General features: G+C 50.4%; 1 protein-coding gene across 1 annotated transcript; it reads left to right on the top strand.

Annotated features, from left to right (window-relative positions):
* Window positions 1–365: 365 nt before the first annotated feature.
* On the top strand, window positions 366–1,298 carry LOC310918449 (olfactory receptor 14J1-like; the record flags this gene model as incomplete). The annotated part of the gene is made up of 1 exon (XM_083877311.1): window positions 366–1,298. The coding sequence occupies one exon, from the start codon at window positions 366–368 to the stop codon at window positions 1,296–1,298; it is 933 nt and encodes a 310-aa protein (XP_083733437.1).
* Between the last annotated feature and the right edge of the window lie 20,165 nt (window positions 1,299–21,463).

Raw genomic sequence — 21,463 nt, 5'->3', positions numbered from 1 at the left:
CCAGGCAGTGACAGGAATCACAGAGTGTCCCTTGCAGGCAGCACCAGTGTTGATTTCCCAGCCTCCTCAGGGTTGCTCTGATGTTGCCATCAGAGCCTGCAGAGCCAGAGCTGCCCCTGGGCAGTGCCTGAGCTGGGAGGGCTCTGCAGGGCAGAGCTGAGCCCCCAGGGCTGGGCTGGGCTCTGGCAGCACTGGCAGGGCCCAGCCCTGGGCACAGGGAAGCAGCTGCAGGCTGGGACAGCTCCAGGCAGCAGAGCCCTGGGCAGGCAGTGGGGGGAAATTGTGCTGGGATATTGAAAGTCTTGTCTTAACTGAACTATTCCATGATTACTCTTTTTACAGATCCCCATGCCAAGACACCACAAATGTCCAACAGCAGCTCCATCAGCCACTTCCTCCTGCTGGCATTGGCAGACACGAGGCAGCTGCAGCTCCTGCACTTCTGCCTCTTCCTGGGCATCTCCCTGGCTGCCCTCCTGGCCAACGGCCTCGTCATCAGCGCCGCAGCCTGCGGCCACCACCTGCACAGCCCCATGTTCTTCTTCCTGCTCCACCTGGCCCTCAGCGACCTGGGCTGCATCTGCACCACTGTCCCCAAAGCCATGCACAATTCCCTCTGGGACACCAGGAACATCTCCTACACAGCATGTGCTGCTCAGCTCTTTTTCTTTCTGTTCTTCATGTCAGCAGAGTTTTCCCTCCTGACCATCATGTGCTACGACCGCTACGTGTCCATCTGCAAACCCCTGCACTACGGGACCCTCCTGGGCAGCAGAGCTTGTGCCCACATGGCAGCAGCTGCCTGGGCCAGTGCCTTTCTCAATGCTCTGCTGCACACAGCCAATACATTTTCCCTGCCCCTGTGCCATGGCAATGCCCTGGGCCAGTTCTTCTGTGAAATCCCCCCGATCCTCAAGCTCTCCTGCTCCAAATCTTATCTCAGGGAACTTGCGCTCATTGCTGTTAGTGCCTGTTTATTATTTGGCTGTTTTGTGTTCATTGTTTTCTCCTATGTGCAGATCTTCAGGGCTGTGCTGAGGATCTCCTCTGAGCAGGGACGGCACAAAGCCTTTTCCACCTGCCTCCCTCACCTGGCCGTGGTCTCCCTGTTCGTCAGCACTATCGTGTTTGCTCACCTGAAGCCCCTCTCCATCTCATCCCCATCCCTGGATCTGGCCCTGTCAGTTCTGTACTCGGTGGTGCCTCCAGCCCTGAACCCCCTCATCTACAGCCTGAGGAACCAGGAGCTCCAGGCTGCAGTGTGGACACTGATGACTGGATGTTTTCAGAAACATTAAACTGCTGGCCAATTTCTGAAAATCACTTGTAATAAAATTAATCTTTGATATTTCTTGTTTGTTTGGTTGTGGGTTTTCTTCCAGCATTTGGTATTTTTAATCTTATCAACAAAGAAATGTCGTTGTTTGTATCTGTTCTAATTTTGATTCTCTCCATCTTCCTTGCAGCCACAGACTGTGTCAATGAGGGACTGCTCTCTTGGTGTCTTTAAAAGAACTCAAGGATATCCCAGCCAAGTTTTCTGCAGAGATCCCCTTTTGTTGCCTTCTCTGCAGCTGCAGCAGCAATGTCTGTGTGCAGAGCTGGGGGCAGATCAGGGCTGGCACAGCAGCTGTGCCCAGGAGCAGCAGCCCTTGGTGCTGCCAGTGCTGCTGCCGTGGCCCTGCCCCACTGCCCTCCTGGCCCTGGTGTTGCTGTAGGGCCTGAGGGCTCTCGGGGCCGGGCACAGGGCTGGGGGTGGCAGTGCCGGGGCTGCAGCAGGGACAGGCCATGGGCACTGCTGGGGCAGCGCTGACGCCTCAGGGCAGGGCCTGGGGGCTCCAGGCTCCTTGCCCAGGCTCTCTCCAGAAGACGCCCAGGCCAATGCTCAGCACAGAAAAGCCCTGGGAGCAGCCCCAGGCTGGCCCTGGGCAGGCTGGGGGCAAACAGCAGGGCTGGGGCTCTGCAAGGGCCCTGGGGGAGACGGGAAGGAGCAGCAGAGCAGGGCCTGATCCATCCCCACTGCGCTGGACACCCCAGGGCAGCGTCCCAGAGCGTCCTCATGCACCTGCCAACAACATCCCCCCTGGGCAGCCCTGGCCTCTCCCCCAGCTCACACAGGGGCCGCATCCTTGCAGGCACAGACACGGCAGCACTGCCTCAGGAGCCCCTGTTTGCACTGCCCAGAGCAGGCCTCAGCACCCCCATGCTGTTGGTGTGGGGAGATGAACCTGAGGGAGCACAAATGCCATCAGCCCCTGGGGCCAGGAAGGGCTGGGCCACAGCAGGGAAACCACTCAGCTTTGGCGTGGCCTCTCAAGTCACACAGAGAGTTTGTTCCCATCAGCTCTGAGTTTCCTGTGCCACTGCAGACGTTGTTGCTCAGAGCCAGGGCTGCCTGGCAGCCACCCCCAAACTGCTCTGAGTATTTCCTTTGCTTCACCTTGGCTTTCTTTCCTCTTCCTGCTACAAATTTCTTCCTCTTGCCCACCCCTGTTCCCTCCCCTGCAAACAGCCCATCCCTGGTTGCCCTTTCCTCTCTGGCCCCACTCCCCATTGCAGTTCCTGAGTTGGCACCATGGGAACGTCCCTTGGGGAGCAGGATCATCCTCCAAGTGCTTCAGGAATTGTCTGCAGGCTCCTGCAGTGCCTGGGGCTGCTCCCTTGCCAGAGGCACCCCAGGCCAGGGGGGCACATCTGGGCTGCTGTGTCTGGCTGTGGGGCTCCTGTTGTGGGCCATGAGGAGGAGCTGCAGAGGCTCTGCAGGACTGACAGGATGGGCTTTGGGGCTCTCAGGAGACGCTGAGGGACCTGGGCTGCTGCACCTTCTGAAGAGGAGGCCCAGGCCTCATCCGGACACTGCTGCTAGGCTGCTTTCAGAGAATCACACAATCAGCAAGGCTGGAAATGACCTTGGACATCATCAAGTCCAAGCTGTGCCCTGACACTGCCTTGTCTCCCCTGAGCCTCCTCTTGTCCAGGAGAAACAAGCCCAGCTCCCTCAGCTGCTCCTCACAGGACTTGTGTTCCAGAGCCCTCCCCAGCCTTGTTCCCTTCTCTGGACACGCTCCAGCCCCTCCATGTTGTTCCTAAATTGGGGGGCCCAGAACTGGACACAGCACTGGAGGTGCTGCCTCAAGCAGTGCCCAGCACAGGGGAAGAATCTCTGCCCTGCTCCTGCTGGCCACACTGTTCCTGATCCATAGGAGTGCCAGGGCTTGGATGAGGGACATGGTGGGCAGGGCCTGGGGACAAAGTCGAATTTCTGTCAGCCATGAAGGGTGTCTTGGGTTTTCTAACAAAACAAACAAACAAACAAACAAACAAAAAACAAACATGAAAGAAAAAAAGTTTATTCTATTCCATCTTTTGAAACCTTGTTTGTGGAGGTGTTTTTCTTTATCTGTTGTATCTCCAGGAGGGAGGGTGCAAGTGCCTTTCTGATAACAAGGCAGCTGTTAAAACCGGGTGGGGCATTGATTCTTATCTCTGTTCACCCTCCCATTACCTCCATGGGGATCTCTTCTGTTAATGGGCCATTACAGCTCAGCAATGACAGTTAAAAAATATTTGTGGGATATTTTTCAGATATTTTGGTACCTGTGTAGGGATATTTGGGAATAGTTTGGGAATGTTTGTTCTTGGAGTATTTTGGGGACATTTTGAGAAGATTCCTTAATTATTTTAGGAACATTTCACAGACATTTTAGAAATGTTCTGTGATTTTTTTGGGGGGAATTAGGAATGTTTGGGGGATATTTTGATGAAGTTGTGGGCATATTTCAGGGACATTTCAGGAATGTTTTGGGAATATCCCAGAAATATTTTGGGAACATTTTTGGGATATTTCAGGGATATTTTGAGGATATTTTGGAGATGATTTGAGAAGATTCTGGGAATATTTCACGAATATTTCAGAGACATTTCAGAAGCAGTCCACTCACATTATTGGGAATTTTTGGGGAACATTTTGAGGATATTTTAGATACACTCCATGAACACTTCTGGGAATTTTTTGGGAATATTTCAAGGGATTTTAGAAAGACTCCATGCACATATTTGGGAATATTTTTTGAGAGTGTTTCAGGGGATTTTAGAAACATGCTTGCACATTTTTTGCAATATTCTGGGAACATGTTAGGGGATTATAGAAACATTCCCCAAACATTTTTTGGATTTTTTTCTGGAATATTTCAGGGACATTTTAGGCACCAACCCCGCACATTTTTGGAAAAGTTTTGGGAACCTTCTCGGGGAATTTTCTCTCACCTGTCTCCAAATTACCCCAAAATATCCACAAAATTACCCCAAATTATCCCCAAAATCTCAGCAAATATACCTCAGAATTAGACCAAATTAGCTCAAATTTGACCCAAAATATTGCCAAAATTACTCCAAAATATGCCTCAAATTTACTATAAAATATCTCCAAAATAACCTCAAAATACCCCCTAAGTTACCCAGGGGGTTCTGGGAAGACGGGGAAAGGAAGGGGGAGGGGGAAAAATGGGACTAGGGGTGGCGCAAGGGGATATGGGGGGATCTCAAGGTTTCCAAATATGTCTAGGGGTGTCCCAGGAGGGTCCTGGAGCATCCCCAAATGGGTCTGGGGTCTCTGGGGGCCCCCAAATGGGTCTGGGGGTGTCCCAAGGGGGTCCCAGAGGAGTTGTGGGGGGTCAAAAAGGGCTCCCCAAATGGGTCTGGGGGAGTCCCAGGTGCCCCAAATGGGTCTGGGGTCTCAGGGGTGTCCCAAATGGATCTGGGGGGATCCCAGGAGTAACCAGGGGGTCCCCATGTGTCCCCATAAAGGTCTGGAGCCTCCTTAAAGAATCTGGGGTCTCTCAAAGGGATTCCAGGGGGCCCCAGGTGTGTCCCAGGTGTCCCCAAAAGGCTCTGGGGTCTCCCCCCCCTTCACCTTGGGTCACCTGGGCAGGGCTTGGGCAGGATCTTTCAATCACTTGCTACACTTGGGACTTGGCCCCTGCTTGACAAAAAGGCTGATGGAGCTCACAGGCTCCTTCCGGAGAGCAGCTGGCCCTGCAGGATTCCTCTGTGCAGGAGAGTTCCTGCAGTCACAGACTTGCTTTTGATAAATATCATGGCCTGAGCATGGAGTTGGCTTTTTCCCTGCAGTGAATTTAAAACTCTGTGCCAGTTTTCCAAAACTCTCTGTCAGAGATGGCTCACTGAAATGATTTCTCTGCTCCCAAGACATGCAAATTACTTTCTGTTGACTTTTTTTTTCCCTTTTCCCTCTTTGCTCTGTATTCAAGACTTTGGTTTTCATTGTTGAGCTGCAGGCTATCCCAAAATATGCCAGGACTTTGGAGGAGTGGTTTTATGGAGATGATGGCTCTGGGCTGGGAGCCACACTTCCCAGCTCTGGCCCCAACTTTAGTACCTGCTCTACAGAAATCAACGTTTCCCAAACAGACACCTTGGGTTTGGAGTTCCCCAACTTGAGGCCATCAAATGCTGCTCTTCAGAGCCTGCACATCTTCCCCCTAAAACCAGATGGAGATAAATGGGTCAAATCTTTCCATCAATCTCTTTCAACACATCACCACCTCAAAATAGAAAATCTTACTGCTCCTAAGAGAATCTATTTCCAGCTAATACCTCTTTCCCACAATGAAAATAATCTGATGATGTATTAAAAAGGGTTTTTTCCCAAAGCATCGGCCTTCAAATTTCGTAAGCACTACCACTGATAAGAAAAAGATAAGATAAGAGGTAAGAAAAAGTTCAAAAGGAATGACTGTAAATTTTCTGAGTCATCGTGGAGTCAAAAGAACTGGTACCAGATTTGGGGTGAATGAATGGCCCACTAAACTTCCAAATAATTTTTTGCTGAAAAACAGACTTTCTCTTTAAAATACAATTACTTTTAAAAAAATTAAAAGAAGGGAAAACTGACAAAACTAAGACCTGTAAAACTTTCAATGACTCTGTTGTCTGAGCTTTCCATTTGATTTATTCTTCAATATTTTTTTCAAAAAAATCAACACAGAGCCTCCCAGCAGCAGTAATCTCCTGTGACACAGAAAATTATGTTGCAATCAGGAATTCTTTCAAGGGCTGCAGCCCAAACACATACCTGGTTTCAAAGGAAACAGTGCAATTCAACTACCTACAGGTACTAAACAGAGCTGTGGGGTTTTAATTGTGGGACACCGTGATGGCAGGAATAAGACTTTTCTTACATGAAAGGAGATGGAAAAGAATACTGTTGAAAAAATGCTGATGAATACTTTGAGAGATCAAGGTCTAAGTGACTGTGGTATTTGACACCTTTAAATTACCTGTACCCCCTTTCAGATAATCTGGAAAATCTTTGAGGCTGATTATGGGCTGTGATAAATTTATCTGAATTACACTTTTCAGACATTAAGCATTTATAACATACTGATAAAAGTCATGTAATGAAAACAGTACTGAGGAAGAAAACTGCAAAATCATCAGAGACAAGCATATGCCCTTGCAGAAAACTAAAAAAGTTCTCAAAGTTAAAAAACCTTTACTGACATGGGAAGAAATAAAAACCAACTTCATTCAATTTTACACTCTTGAATGGTTCAAATTCAAAATTCAGAGTATAGGTTGGAAAATCAACCAAGAAAGTCTGCTCTGGTAAAATTCCTGGAGTTCAACAAGCATCTAGAGACTTTCAGCAATACATCCACAGGTTTTGAAAACCAATCCACAGGGACTGAGAAATCCAGAGACAAGTCTGTTCCAGTGTCTTTGCAGCCTTTGCTGGAAAATCCATGGCCAGCCCCAAGGTCCTGCAAGACCCAGTTATCAACCATCTAAAATTCACACCCTCAACTTGCAGCTGCTCATTTCCCCAGAAACTGAGTTCATTTCTCTTCAGTGCATGCACAGATAGTCATGGCAATGAAGCATTAAAGAGAAGAATATCTCCCAAGGACAATCAGGCAAGTCAAAGCCACTGGAGAACTCCAAAGTGAGGAAGTGCAGGCTGGTGCTCGAGCCAGTCTGGCTGCTCGTTAGGGTTTAGGTTTGATCCTTTTTTACTTTAAAGATGTTTTCCCCATAAGTTACCAAGGAGATGAAGTGTTGGATACCTAAAAAGTACTTGACCAAAAACAAAGAGATGGCGCAAAGCTCGGTTGTGGAGGTTTTATCTTATCTGTTGTAACTCCAGAGGGGGGGGGGGGGGGGGGGGCGTAACTCCCTTCTCTGATAACAAGCCAGCTGTTAAAAACCGGGTGGGGTATTATCTCTAATCTCTGCTCAGTCTTTCACTACCCCCATGGGAATATCTTCTGTTAACGCACCATTAAAGCTCAGCAATGGCATGACACATTTCATCACCCTATTGTGAGATGCTCTACCACAGAGCAGAAGGCAAACCATTTCTGCCGAGATAAAAAAGAGCCGCAGGTGTCATCAGGCACTCTGGTGTTCCCATGAGACTCCCAAAGGAAGTCTGGACCCACTTCAGGACCCCTGGCTCCACAGGACCATCTCTGCTTCCAACAGGACACCTCTGCCAGTCCAGGAGGGCTGACTTTGGACTGTTTCCAACGCCCTGACTAACAGGATGTCAGGTTGTATTTCTGACTCTGTCAAGTTTTAAGTTGTTTTGTTTTGGTTTTGTTTGTTTGTTTTCTGAGATTCCTTGTTTGTTTGTTTGTTTGCTTATTCTTTTCTACTAAAAGATTTGTATTTTTAATATCCCTACTAAAGAACTGCTATACCTATCCCCAAAATCTTTGCCTAACAGCCTTTTAATTGCAAATTTACAATAATTTGAAACGGAGGAGAGGGGGCTTACATTCCAAGGGAGACTCCAGTCTTCCTTGGCAGATCCCTGTCTATTCAAACCAAAACAGAGCCCAAGTTCCCTGAAGTAGGAGTTGGAGCAGGAGAGTGTTGGAAGTTCGGTTTGATCCTTTTTTATTTACTGATTTTTTTTTCTCCATAAGTTGCTAGGAGACTAAGTACTGAGTGATTATGGATGCTTGACCAAAATACAGAGGTGACCAAAAGTCAGGAGGGGGAGATAACGTGAGTTTTGGGGCAGGAAAAAGGACAGGGCTGGGGGCAGCTTCTCTCTCTTGCTCTTGGTGTCGGGGAGAGGACAGCCAGGCTGCTGCTTGCTGTGGGAGGAGTTTGCTGCCAGCACCAAAGTGCAGTCCTGTGAAATCTGCCAACCCCTGCTCATGTGCCCAGGAATTCTGAGCTCGTCTCCCCCTGCCCTGCTGGCCCAGCCCCATCCCGCTGCCGCCGTTTCTTCGGCGCTGCCTTGAGGCTTTTTGCTGCTCTGTGACCCCACACTGCCCTGCCCTGCTGGGACATCCCTGCCATTCCAGCTGCCACTGCACAGCTTCTGATCCCATCCACCAGCCCGGGATTTTTTCCATTCTTCCAGCTTGGTGCTCTCAGGGTCCCAAGAGATTGGACTGCCCCGGGCTTTGTGAAACAATGCCTCCCAATGTTCCTGGTTGTGTTTGCTATTAATGCTGCAGTTGTTGTTTGTTTGCCTTGTTATATATACTAGTAAAGAACTGTTCTTCTTAACCTCATCCCTCTGCCTGAAAGCCCCTTTCCTTTTCTAAATTATAATAATTTGGAGGGAGGGGGTTTGAATTCTCCATTTCTAGGGAGGCCCTGCCCCTCCCCAGCAGATCCCTGTCTTTCAAACAAAGACAGCCTTTCATGTGTCCTCAGTACTCCTAGCATGCATCCTTGTAATTCCTTCAATCTGCTCATTTAGCACAGTCCTGGTGTTCTGTTAGACCAGGAGACCTGTTAGAAATATCTGTGTAGTTCTTGGCTTTCACACTTATACCCTGGCTTTTGCAAATTTTTTTTGCACATTGCAGTTTGTAATCTCTTTTAAACTGCTTTTGATATAGTCTAATTTGTCACCCTTTAGCAGTTAATACCCTAATCCCTGTGGAGATTGCATATTTCAGTGTGATAAATGTTTTACAGTTTATGGTAGTGCAAAATATTGAAATAGAGTATATTTTAAAACTATAAATATATAATATAAACGCAATAATCATAAATATAAATATAAATACAAATACAAATACAAATACAAATACAAATACAAATATAAACAACAACATAGATATACTATTTAATAGACTATATTATTATTAAAAAATCAAAATGTGCTAATAATCTTTGCAGAAGTGACTATGGTTGGGAAATAATGACTGATGCCTGTATTTCTGTAACTGACTGACGAGAGTAAAATGGCTGATGTTGATTGAAAGAAAAACGTTGGCTAAAAAGCCTGGATGATAAGATAACATTGGAAAAAAAACCCCAGGCAAATAACACAGAAAGAGCCAGGAGGAATCCACCATCGACCCTTTGGCCATCAATAACTGCCAAACCACAGACCAGGCTGCCTCGAGAGGAAAGAAACCACAAAAGTCTCAAAATCACATCTGCATTATGGCACATTATCTAAGAGGATGAGGTCAGGGGTCGAACTAAGCTAAAGAATTGCCAGAAAATATGCACACAAAGGAATGTTTAAATGTGTATAGTCTTCATGAATATGCATTTGACCATTAGTCTTGGGTTGCAATGCAAGATGGAACCAAAGTTTGTATTCCATTCCCATCTGTTAAAACCAGGTGGGGCAGTGTTCTTTATCTCTTCCATGGCCCATCCCTCATAACTCCAGGGATTATCTTCTCTTAATGGCCCAGCTGTTAAAACCAGGTGGGGCAGTGTTCTTTATCTCTTCCACAACCCATCCTCCCTCCAGGGGCTTATCTTCTGTTAATGGGCCATTGATGCTCACTGCATGACTGATAAAAGTAAATCATCCCATTGGGAGATGCTCCTCCCACAGGGAGGAGCCAAGCATTCCTACCGGGATATAATCTGACATTCACCACAGGAGAAGCAGCCTGTTTCCACTGGATTTCCAGAGGAGCGCCAGACCCATCTGGACCACCACTGGACCTTCAGAGGAAAACTACACCCTTCTACAAGGTCATTGTTTCAAGAAAACCACATCTGTCACTCCAGGAGGACTGCAGCCACAAACACCCTGACTAACTGAGTGTCAGGTTGTATTCTGACTTTGTCTGTTGTTTTGGGGTTTTTTTTCTACTGCATTTATATTTTATTTTTTAGTTTTTTAGTTTAGCCTGCGAGGAAGAGGAAGATGCCCCGGGACAGCCAGGCAGGTGAGGAGGAAATCAGTGCCCCTTTCCCCCTCTCTCCTGCTCCATCTCCCAGCCCATCACGGCCCCTGGCTGCAGGACAACCCCAATGCCAACACTCTCCTGCTGGGGAGGGACTGGGGGGATCTCCTTCCCCTTCCCTCTGGCACGGAGGCAAATCCCATCCTCTCCTTGTCCTTCCTCCCTCAGATAAGAATCTTAGGGTGGAGACCAGGGAGGACAAATCCCCACAACAGAACCTTGTAGAAGAGGCCATTGTGAGCGGCTCCACGGCACAGGAATCCAACAGGGAGGAAAAGCCCCAGAGATCCCGCAGGAGGAGGGGCTCCAAACCCATCCCAGGGGGCTCTGAGGAGGAAAGACCAACCCTGTGCCAGGAAGGTGGACAGAGCTTCAGCCAGGGCTCTGAGCTGGTCCATGAGCAGCTTCATGATGGGGAGAAGCCCCACAAGTGCTTGGAGTGTGGGAAGAGCTTCAGCCGGAAACACCACCTGATCAGACACCAGAGGATCCACACTGGGGAAAGGCCCTATGAGTGTCCCCAGTGTAGGAACAGGTTTCAGACCAGCTCCACTCTCCTCTCACACCAGCGCATTCACACTGATGAGAGGCCCTTCCGCTGCCCCGACTGCAGGAAGGGCTTCAAGCACAACTCCGCCCTCATCTCCCACCGGCGCATCCACACTGGGGAGAGGCCCCACGAGTGTGGGGAATGTGGGATGAGCTTCACCCAGAGATCCCACCTGATCAGCCACCAGAGGATCCACACCAGGGATGAGCCCTATGAGTGTGAGCAGTGTGGGAAGTGCTTCAGCCACCGCTCTCGCCTGATCTGCCACCAGAACACCCACGCTGAGGAAAGGCCATACAAGTGTGGGGATTGTGGGAAGGGCTTCAGCCAGAGGGTCCAGCTGATCATCCACCAAATGAGCCACACTGGGGAGAGGCCCTATGAGTGTTCTGAGTGTGGGAAGAGGTTTCAGACCAGCTCCCTTCTCCTCCGGCACCAGCAGATTCACAGAGAGGAGAGACCCTTCCACTGCCCCGACTGCAGTCAGGGCTTCAAGCGCAACTCCCACCTCATCAGGCACCGGCGCATCCACACTGGGGAGAGGCCCCACGAGTGTCCCCAGTGTGGGAAGAGCTTCACCAGGAGCTCTCACTTGACCCAACACCAACAGAGTCACCAGTAAGGAAATGGCTCTGAGAGTGCCCCAACTGTGGGAAGATGTTCATGTCAGTCTCCAACTCCATCTTATATCAGATGACCCTCATTTGGCATAGCCCGGGTGACCCACATTCCCTATGATCTGCAGTGGGATGACATTAGTCTGTTTTTTTTCTTTGGTGGTCTCAAATATTCTTTGATTCATCTTTATTCATTTAAACCAGAGAAAATTTGGTAAAACTCAATAAATTCCTAAAGGTATCTAAAGCCTTATTTTTTACTAGAGAATTTGAGATTCTGGAGGGTATATTGGAGGACATGGGGGTTGTGGTGGTATTTCGTGTGATTGTCTCCATTTCTTCGCACTCAAAAAGACAAGAGAATTTGATCTGTTACCTCAAAACCACTCAATAGCACTGAATACTACTCAATCCCACCCCAAAATTACTTGATTCCACAGCCTCTCAGAGTGGGATGGACTTGGAAGGGGATTGGGCAAAGTGTGCTGCAAATCAGGAGGGGTGAGATGGGCATTGGGTAGGGCAGGATTGATGGGAGGGTGTTTGGGAGGTGTGAAATTGGGGAAATAGGGCTTGGGAAGGGGGTCTTGATGTCCAGGAGGGGTGGGATGGGTTGGGATTGGGGAGGTCAGGTGGGGTCTAAAATGAGACACTCAAAGTTTGGGGATGATGAAGGCAGGGGAAAACCCGTTACTAACTCAATTTTTGGGTATTACATGTTCCTGAAGAGATTTTGGGGTATCCCACATTTCTGAGGCGCTTTTGGGCACTCCCCAGCTCTTGGGGGGTTTCCTGAGAGCAGCTCCCTGCAGCTCCATTGCCAGGGGTGGTTGCCTTGGGCACCAGCTCAGAGCTGCAGCCACAGTCCATTGCCTCGGTGCTGGAGAGCAGAGAAATGATGAATGGCCCCAGACATCTCCAGGGTGTGTTTGGGGGTCAGGGCAAGTTCTGCATAGGTGGGGCCATCACTGCCCCAGCCCCAGCCACTGCAGCCTCTGCTCCAGCCCCAAAGTGGCTGCCAAGCCCCTGGCACCCCAAAAACCCCACCTGTGAGAGGGACCAGAGCAGGCGAGGCTGTGACATGGGTGTGACACTGACATGCCCCATTGCCCCAGAGCTCCCAGCAGCTGAGATGGTGCTGGATCTAAGGGGGACTGTGGATCTCCCCCTCTCTCTTCCTGACTTCCTCATCTGAAAATCTGGAGAACTGTAAGTAGGAAAGGTCAGAGTTTGCTCAGTCAGTGCTTTGCAAAGTGATTTACTGTAATTCCATGTTGCTTTAAGATTTCCTAACTATCTCATCCCTTGATGTTTGCAAGTTAAAAGTTTGTTCTCCACCCTCATGAGAAGTTTGTTGTTTTCTCCCATGTGCCCCCTGAGGGGATCGAGGTACCTCAAGTCCCTTTCCAACACGGCCCATCCAGCTTGGGGCACAGCAGCAGGAACTGCAGTGCTGAGCAAGGCCTGGCTTGGCTGGAGGGAGCAGAAAGGCCAAGCCCTGAGCCCAGGCCTGGCACAGCAGGGCCTGTCCCTCCCGGGTGCCTCGGGGCTCTTTGTGGGGCACTGGGATGGCAGGGGCAGCAAGGACAAATGCCATCAAACTGCAAGCCCTGCCAGCCTCCTCAGGGAGAGGCCAGGGAGGAGCAAAGTGCAGGCCCTGAAAGGAAAGTTCCTCCTGTGGGGCCTCCAGAGGCGCTGCCAGAGCCCAGGGGACAAAGGCCTGGGTGCCTGTGGCTCTGCCAGCCCTGCCCAGCCCTTGGCCATGTGTCCTGCAGGCTGTGCCCCCTGTGCGTGCTGCTGCTGTGCCCTGGCCGGCTGCAGACGCCCATCTCGCTGTCCCCCCCAGCATTTCCCAGCCCAGCATTTCTGTGCCCTCCCTGGGCTCCCTGCACCCAGCGCTGCCGGCTCCTGGCACACAGAGCCAGCCCAGGAGCCCACCCTGCCAAGGGCCTTTGGAGCAGCCTGGTGCCTGCCATGGCTCCTGACCTCAGCAGCTGCTCCTGGGATGCTTCCATGGAACCCGAGCACAGCAACGCTGCTGGCCATTGGCCCTGCTCAGGCTCACACACTGTCAGGGCACATTCCCTGCCTGTAGGATTCGTGCCTGACCCAAGCCCTGCACTTATGGCTCCAGCATTGCTTTCCAACAAGAACAGGGGAAGGCACACTGTGTGTAGCTCATGGTATTTTACAGTGTCTAAAACTGGCTAAGTCATCGGTCTTAGAGGTGAGATCCATTTGGAATGAATGGGATGGAGAAGTAGTGCAAGATAGAAAATGGGAGCATAAAAATCAAAAGCAGAAAACATCTTGGATTGCTTTTTCCATTTTCATTTCACTTCTGGAAAGCTGTTTCAATTTTTCAGGAATTTTCTCCACAGTCTCGTCTGCTCTTTTCAAGAACCTTTCCTGGAGAATGAGGTCAAACTTTTGTCACAAGATGTGGCACCAACTGCGGCTTCTCTTGGCTTTCCACACCATGAGTGCAGCACAACTCCTGCAGCAAAGCAGGACAAATATTTGGAGAACCTTAGAACTTGTCCTTTTTTTTCCTGTTGGGCTGAGGAGTTGTGCCATTAGTTAGGTTTTCATTGTAACTGTTCTACCCTAAGAAAACATGACAGAGTATCTGGAGTTGTTAGAGAATACAAGCCTGGCTGAATGCATAGAAAAAATCTCCAGAGGCTGCAATCAGGAGTGGAGAGCTGTGTGATAATCATTCCAACATGCCCATGGACATCTGGAAAGTGATCTAGAACATGAAAATGGACTGACAAAGTTTTTTTTTTTGTGTTCAGTTTAGATTATTCTACATCTCATGCATTGATCTAAATCAAGAGCACAATCAGTTCATGATAAGCACCAGAACAAGCTGTACCTGTCTGAATAGATGACTGAAAGGATCTGAAAAGGAAAAATACAATAGAGAATGACTTGGTGAACTTTGTCTGGAAGAAGGGTCATTTTTTCTAATCATTTCTAATCGATTCCCTCTGTGTTTGTCCTTCGGAAAAAGGCCATTTTCATCCCAGATGCCTCATGAAATGAGAAGCCTGAGCTTGTGGAAGTGCCTGAAAGATGCCCTGTTCCTCTGCAGGGACACTCAGGCTGAAACAGGAGCCTGAGCCCTGTCTTGGGAAGGCTCCTGGGAGCTGGAATTGGTGGCGTGCTGGGAGAGGAGGAGCAGGGGGAGAAGGATGGGCGCTGCTGTGTGGCAGGAGCAGGAGGTTTGGGCCGCAGGACATTCCGCCTGCGCCGCTGCCCCGCAATGGGCGGCCGTGCCCGGGGCTCTGGGCCTGGCCCCGCCTGCGCTGAGCTCCCGACACTGCGGGAGCTGCCCGGGCTGGGCTCAGGTTCCCGCTGGCCCTGGGCAGCAGGCTGGGCTCCAGCTGGGATCAGCAGCAGCTGCAAATACCTCTGCCCATCTCCACTTGCTGCTGCTGCTGCTCGGAGGAAGCAATGAAGGGAGTCGAGGAGTTCTGGTTTCTCTTTCTCCTGGTGGATTTTTTTCATTTTATTTGTCACTGCAGAGGCAATGTGATGGCCTCTGCCAGTTGATTCTATTTCAGCAGCAGCAGCAACAGGGCTGTGTTTGAGTGCTGCAAATGTGGCCTGTGTGGCTTTAATTCTCCTCAACTTTGTGCTCAGGGACTTGTGAACATTTGGAGATCTGCTACTCATGATGCCAGAGTTTCCTATCATAAAAGCACCTCTGGGTGGCACTGATCAAAAAGGGCATTTGCAGTTTTACTGATAAAATTCAAGTGGCCACCAGAAGAGGGGCAAGAGCAGCCATGATCTACAATTGCCAAGGCAAAGGCAACCCAGCACCTCCTCCTGTCACCTCAGGGGGAGTAAAACAGTGCTGAAAAGAGCGCTGGAAGCCGATCCTTTCTTTCTCGGCAGGCTGGGTCAGGGCAGCACAGGCGGGCCCTGAGCAATCAGGGCTGTTGGTGGGTGATTGTTGCTCTAGTGCCGAATTGAGGTGGACAAAGGCCTTGGAAGGCGAGGCAGGAGCAGGTGGGAAGGGGCCGGCGCTGCTGCTGCTCCTGCCCGGGAGCCCCGGCTGGGCCGGGCCGGCGCCCGCTGCGCTGCGGCTCCTGCTGCTGCCAGAGCCGGGCGGGACTCGGGGACAGGGAATGGACACGGGGGGACACCAAAGGCCTGCGGGGCTGCGGGGATGTTGGCGCTGGGGCCAGCGCCAGCACAGAGCTTCAGCCGCAATGAACCCAGAGGGAAAGGCTGGGGAAAGGCTCCATTGCAGCCTTTCTTTCCTCAGGGCTGGGAAGGGACCCAAATGAAAGGAGAACAAGCAGGGCCCGACCCCTCCTCCTTTGGGAGGAGCCCCATGGCTGGGGCTGTGAGGGGCCGTGAGGGGCTGTGAAAGGTCATGAAAGGATGTGAAGGGCTGTGAGAAACCGTGAGGGAGTGTAGAGCCTGTGAAAGAAAATGAGGAGCCATGAAAGCCTGTGAGACGCCATGAGGAGCTTTGCGGGGATGTGAGAGGTTGTGAAGGGCTGTGAGGGGCCGTGTGGGGCCATGAGGGGGTGCGAGAGACCAAGAGGGGCTGTGAGGGCTGTGAGATGCCATGAAGAGCTTTCAGTGGAAATGGAAGAGCCATGAAGGGCTGTGAGGGGCCATGACGGGCCAGGAGAGGTTCTGTGGGGCCATGAAGGGCTGTGAGGGGCCATGAGGAGCCTCAGCCCTGGCAGGAGGGGGGTCCCACCATGTCCCCAGGGCAGGGCAGCCCTGAGGGGCCGCAAGTGCAGACGTGGCAGCAGAGCGGGCTTGGGGCACCTCCGGGAGGGGATGAGACCCTTCCCCAGCTCCAAACCACACCAAACCCACCATTAACAGGATTTTCCATCTTTAGAATCCACTGACTACTTGGAATTGACTGTACAGTTTAATCTTGGTGGGAAAAGCAAGGGAATTTTCCCAGTGAATGATATCCAGCCATTGCTAATAATGTCTAAGATTTAAAAGTCTTACCAATGAAAAGTAATACTAATGAATAATAAGAACAAGAAATACACCCCTAAATCCCAACACCCAGCACCACACCAAAATGACAAACGCAATTTTTCTTTACTATAACAAGGTTCATGAAAACAAATCCTTTTAATTTTCTCCACCTCACATCTTCCCCACCAGATAAATGAGGCCATTTGCAGTGTTTAATACAAGTCACAATTGAGACCTGGAGGGAAGAACAGGGAGACACTACCAATTTCCATGTCAAACCCAGCAGGCCAACTCCAAAGCGGAGAGAATAAAATGGAATGGGGACAGGGGCTGGTCAGATGTTCCCCTAAAGGATCCCAAAATCACCTCCAAGTGAACAGGAGGGGAAAATAAATCCCTATAAACCTCCCTGTGTGTTCAGGGACTCAGCTGTGAGGAGCTGGACATGGACAGAGGCATCTGGAACAGTTCTGTCCTCAGGCTGAGCTCTCCACCCCTGCCCTGAAGTCAATCAAGTGCTTTCCCAGAGGATTCCATGGTTGCCAACCACCCCTCCAGATGTGCCTCACAGGAGCACAGAACCTTTTTCAAGATCAGGAGAGCAGAAAAAAATGACAAGAGATACCCAATCAAACTCTGTTTAAAAACCTGGAAAAAAACAGTTACTAGTTGAACTCTGAAGCCCAGCTGTGTGCCTTGGAATCCAAAGGAAAAGTGGAAAGGCTTTTCACAAGGACTGACACTGAAGAGCTAACAGATGAATGTGTGTGGCATTTTTAGAGGCTTCCAATTTTCTACATTTTTCCTTGAACTGTTGAACTTGACTTTATCTTTGCCTCCTCTTGCACCAAAGGAGCCTCATTGCACCAGGCAGGAAGGCAAAGCTCATTCCTGGCCCTGGCTGGTGCTGTCCCTGCAGCATTTCCATCCCTCCCGGGGCCTCTTCCCTCAGGGTCCCCAGCAGCAGCTGCTGGAGCAGCACATGGAAGCTGCAGATGGAAGTGCTGCCCAGCCCAGGCTGAAGCTACAAAAGGATCCTGCTGACAGGAACCCCAAGATTCCCTCCCAGGGGCCCTGCAGACACTTCCCCATCTGTTCTGTCTGCTCCACGCAGACACTGCAGGGGACATCTTGTCTCTCCTTTGGGGCAGGGCCAGGAGCCCAAATTCACACCCCAAATGCTGGATTCTGGCCCATTTCTGCATCTGCTGAGATGAGCTCCAGCATTATCCAGAGAAACTCGCTGTACTTCATCCTCCAGCTTGAAAACCCAGCCCTTGGAAAGGGTTTTTATAAGGACTACAAGTCATAATCCAAATAAGATTAATTTTCAATTGTTTACCCTTTGTTCTCTGTGGTAGTCTTCTGTGCCATGAAACTCATCTTCAATTCGACTGCAAGGAATGAGTCTGAAGCCTGCAGTACCAGAACAAAACAAAGCCAGCCAGATTTCCTTATGAAAACTGGAAGACATAAAAATAGTAAATGTGGTTTTCTCTTCAAAACATTTTTCAGATAAACATAACACATATACGATAGGCAAATTCACACTGTGTGAGTGTTTTAAAAAAGGGCAAGCAGGGGTTATATTTTGAGGAAAATTTAGTTCTACTACCAAATTAAAAGAATAATAAAGGTGTTGTTTCTAGCCAGAAGGGTGTGCACAGCATTTGGGATGAGCCCAGTCCCAGCAGGGTGCTCAGAGCACAGGTTATGGGAAGGAAGGGGCCATGGGGGACTCACTGTGAGCATCAGAGGGGCCCTGGCTTATCCCTCCTGTCCCACTCTTGCAGGTTTCTATAAACAAACCCCATTTTTCATTATTTATGTCACCAAATCACAGGAGACCAAAGACAGCAGGACCCATCCATCCTGGCAGCATTCATCTTGGAAGAGCCCTTGCAGAGATGGAATTTTGAAAGTGGGATTCCAGTTACGGCAGCAGACACCTCGATGAGAAGGGCAAGTGTTGTCCACAGGAAGGAAAGCACAGAGCCCCAGTGTTTCGGGGGCAGATGAGAGGGGCACCTCAAAAGACTAAAGCCAGCCAGACCTGTCTTTATGTCAGCATTTATCAGGAAGCAATCTGGATATACAGAATTTTGGATCTAGAATCCCAGTTTTGGCCCTGGGCACCTGGGGGAGAATGACTGTTCTTTTCCACAGGAAGGAAAAGCACAAAGTCCAAGTGTTTAAGGGGAAGATGAGAGGTGGCTCCCCATGAGGACACAGGCAACCCGACCTGTCTGTCCTGGTAGTGCTTGTCTGGGAGCAACCCTTGGATAGATGGGATTTTGGCAGTGGAATCCCAATTTCTGCCATGGGTATCTGGATGAGAACAACAGTTCTTTTCCAAAGGCAGAAAAGCACAGAGCCCCAGTGTTTCAAAGGCAGATGAGAGCCAGGCCTCGGGAAGCCAAGGCCAGTAAGACTTTTCAGTAATGGCAGATTTTGTCTGGAGGCAACCGTTGCATATAGAGAATTTTGGAGGTGGAATCCTAATTTCTGCCAGGAGGGGTGGGTCTTTTCCACAGCAAGAAAAGCCTGGAGCCCTGGTGTTTCAAAGGCAGATGAGAGCTGGACCTCAGGAAGCCAAGAGCAGCCAGACTTGTCAGTCATGGAAGCTTTTGTCTGGGAGCTACCCCAGGATGTTCAGAATGTGGGAGGTGGATTCCCCATTTTGGCCATGGGCACCTGCAGGAGGAAGAGGACAGTTCTTTTCCACAGGAAGGAAAGCCCAGAGCCCCAGTGCTCCAGGGCCAGAGGAGAAGTGACCCTTGGGATGTGAACATCAGCTGGAACTGTAAGGCAGCCCCTGGGAGGGCAAACCAGCCAGATGTGTTCTGTGTTCCCTTGGTTTCATGGGGCCCTGTAGTGCCAACATGACCTTTGGTCCCATGAAGCCCCCAAGTGTCACAATGGCCCCTTTTTGGGGGGTTTTTAGGGCTGCACAGTGTCACTGTGGTCCTCTTAGTTCCACGAGGCCCCGCAGTGTCACAATGGCCCCTTGGTTCCCCAGAGTGTCCCAATCATCACAGAATGACAGAATCAGGTTGGAAAAGACCTTGGAGATCATCAAGTCCAACCAATGCCCTAAATACCACCTTGTCACCCAGACCACACCACTAAGTGCCCCTGGAGGGGGACAGTGACTCTGCCACCTCCCCCTGGCCAGCCCATTCCAATTCCCAATCCCCCTTTCTGTGAAGAACTTCTTCCTGTTTTCCAGCCTAAACCTCCCCTGGTGCAGCCCAAGGCTGTGTCTCCTTGTCCTGCCCCCCAGCAGATCCACCCTCACACCCAGCGTGGTGCCATCTGCAATTTGTTAATGCTGGACTCCATCCCCTCACCCAGATCATCCATGAAGATATTAAACAGGACTGGGCCCAACACACATCCCTGGGGACACCACCAGGGGCTGGACACCAACTGGATGCAGCACCATCCCCAGCACTCTCTGGGCCCAGCCTCCAGACAGTTCTTCATTCTCCAGCAAAGAGGGAACCTGCCCAAGCCGTGGGCTGCAGCTTTTCCAGGGAATGCTGTGGCTCACGGTGTCAAAGGCTTTGCTGAAGTCCAGGTAGACACATCCACAGCCTTTCCCACATCCACCAGGTGGGTCACCTGGGTATAAAGGGAGCTCAGGTTGGTCAGGCAGGACCTGCCCCTCCTAAACCCACGCTGGCTGGGTCTGATCCCTGGGCCATGCTGCAGGTGCCCTGTGATGGCACTCAAGGGGATCTGTTCCATTCCCTTGCCAGGCACCCAGGTCAGGCTGATAGGCCTGGAGTTCCCCAGATCCTCCTGCCAGCCCTTTTTGGGGATGGGCTCACATTGGCACCTCCAGTCCTCTGGGAGCTCCCCAGTGAGCCAGGACTGAGGAGAAATGATGGAGAGCAGCTGAGGGAGCTGATCCCCAGCTCCCTCATTCCCCCAGGATGGATCCCATCTGATCCCATACACCTGTGAGCATCTGAGTGGCTCAGCAGGTCACCAGCTGCTTCCTCCTGGATTACAGGGGCTGTTCTGCTCCCTGTCCCCATCCACCAGCTCAGGAGGACACTTGTCCTGAGGACAACCTGTCTTAATGTTGAAAACTGAGGCAAAGAAGGTGTTCAGTACCTCAGCCTTCTCCTCATATTTAGTTGCTGTATCCCCCCTGCATTCAATAAAGAGTGCAGGTTGTCCTTGCCCCTTCTTTTGCCATAATGTATTTGTAATAACATTTTTATTATCATTGACGGAAGTGGCCAGATTAAGATCTAACTGGGCTTTCACATGCTTAATTTTCTTTCTCAGGACCTAATGACATCCTTAAACATTTCCTGGGCAGCCTTCCACTGTTTCCAAAAATGATGCATCCTCTTTTTTGCCCTGAGTTCCTGCCAAAGCTCCCCGTACATCTAGGCCAGTTTGTCCTCCTTGCCAGCTCATCTTTTGGCACACAGGCACAGCCTTGTGTCCCCAAGATTTCTTTCTTGAATTACATCAGTCCTTCCTGGACCCCTTTGTTGAAGGGCTCCTTCCCTTAAAACAAGCAGTACTTGATTCAGTAGTCTCCAAATCAGCATCCTGAACAGGCCCAACTGTGCCCTCTGGAAGTCCAGTGTAGAAGTTTTGTTGATGCCACCTCCTTGTTTAACTGAATATTGAAAACTCGATTATTTCATGGTCACTGTGCCCCAGATGGCCCCAACCACCACGTCCCCCAGCAGCCCTTCTCTGTTTGTGAACAGCAGCAGACAGAGATTTCTTGGGAGTGGCAAGAGAAGGAAACCTCCCCAAAGTGCAGCTTGGAAGGTTCAGCCTGGAGGTGCAGAGAAAGAGAAGTCGCTCCCAGGGCAGAATTGTGGTGCAGGAGGTGTCTCCCTCAGAGACATGAGATACCCCAAAATCTCTTCAGGAACATGGAATATCCAAAATCTCCCTCAGTAACAGGTTTCCCCCCAATCCCAACCCAAACCCATCCCACCCCTGCTGAACACTGAGACCCCCTTCCCAAACCCTATTTCCCCCATTTCCCATCTCCCAAACCCCAACCCACCCATCCTGCCCCACCCACTGCCCATCTCACCCCTGCTGATTTGTGTCAACCTTTGCCCAATCCCCTTCCAACCCATCCCACCCTGAGG

This window comes from Zosterops lateralis (assembly GCF_965231275.1).
Source record: "Zosterops lateralis genome assembly, chromosome: 23".
NCBI lineage: Eukaryota > Metazoa > Chordata > Aves > Passeriformes > Zosteropidae > Zosterops > Zosterops lateralis.
This window is presented reverse-complemented; position numbering and strand designations above follow the sequence as displayed.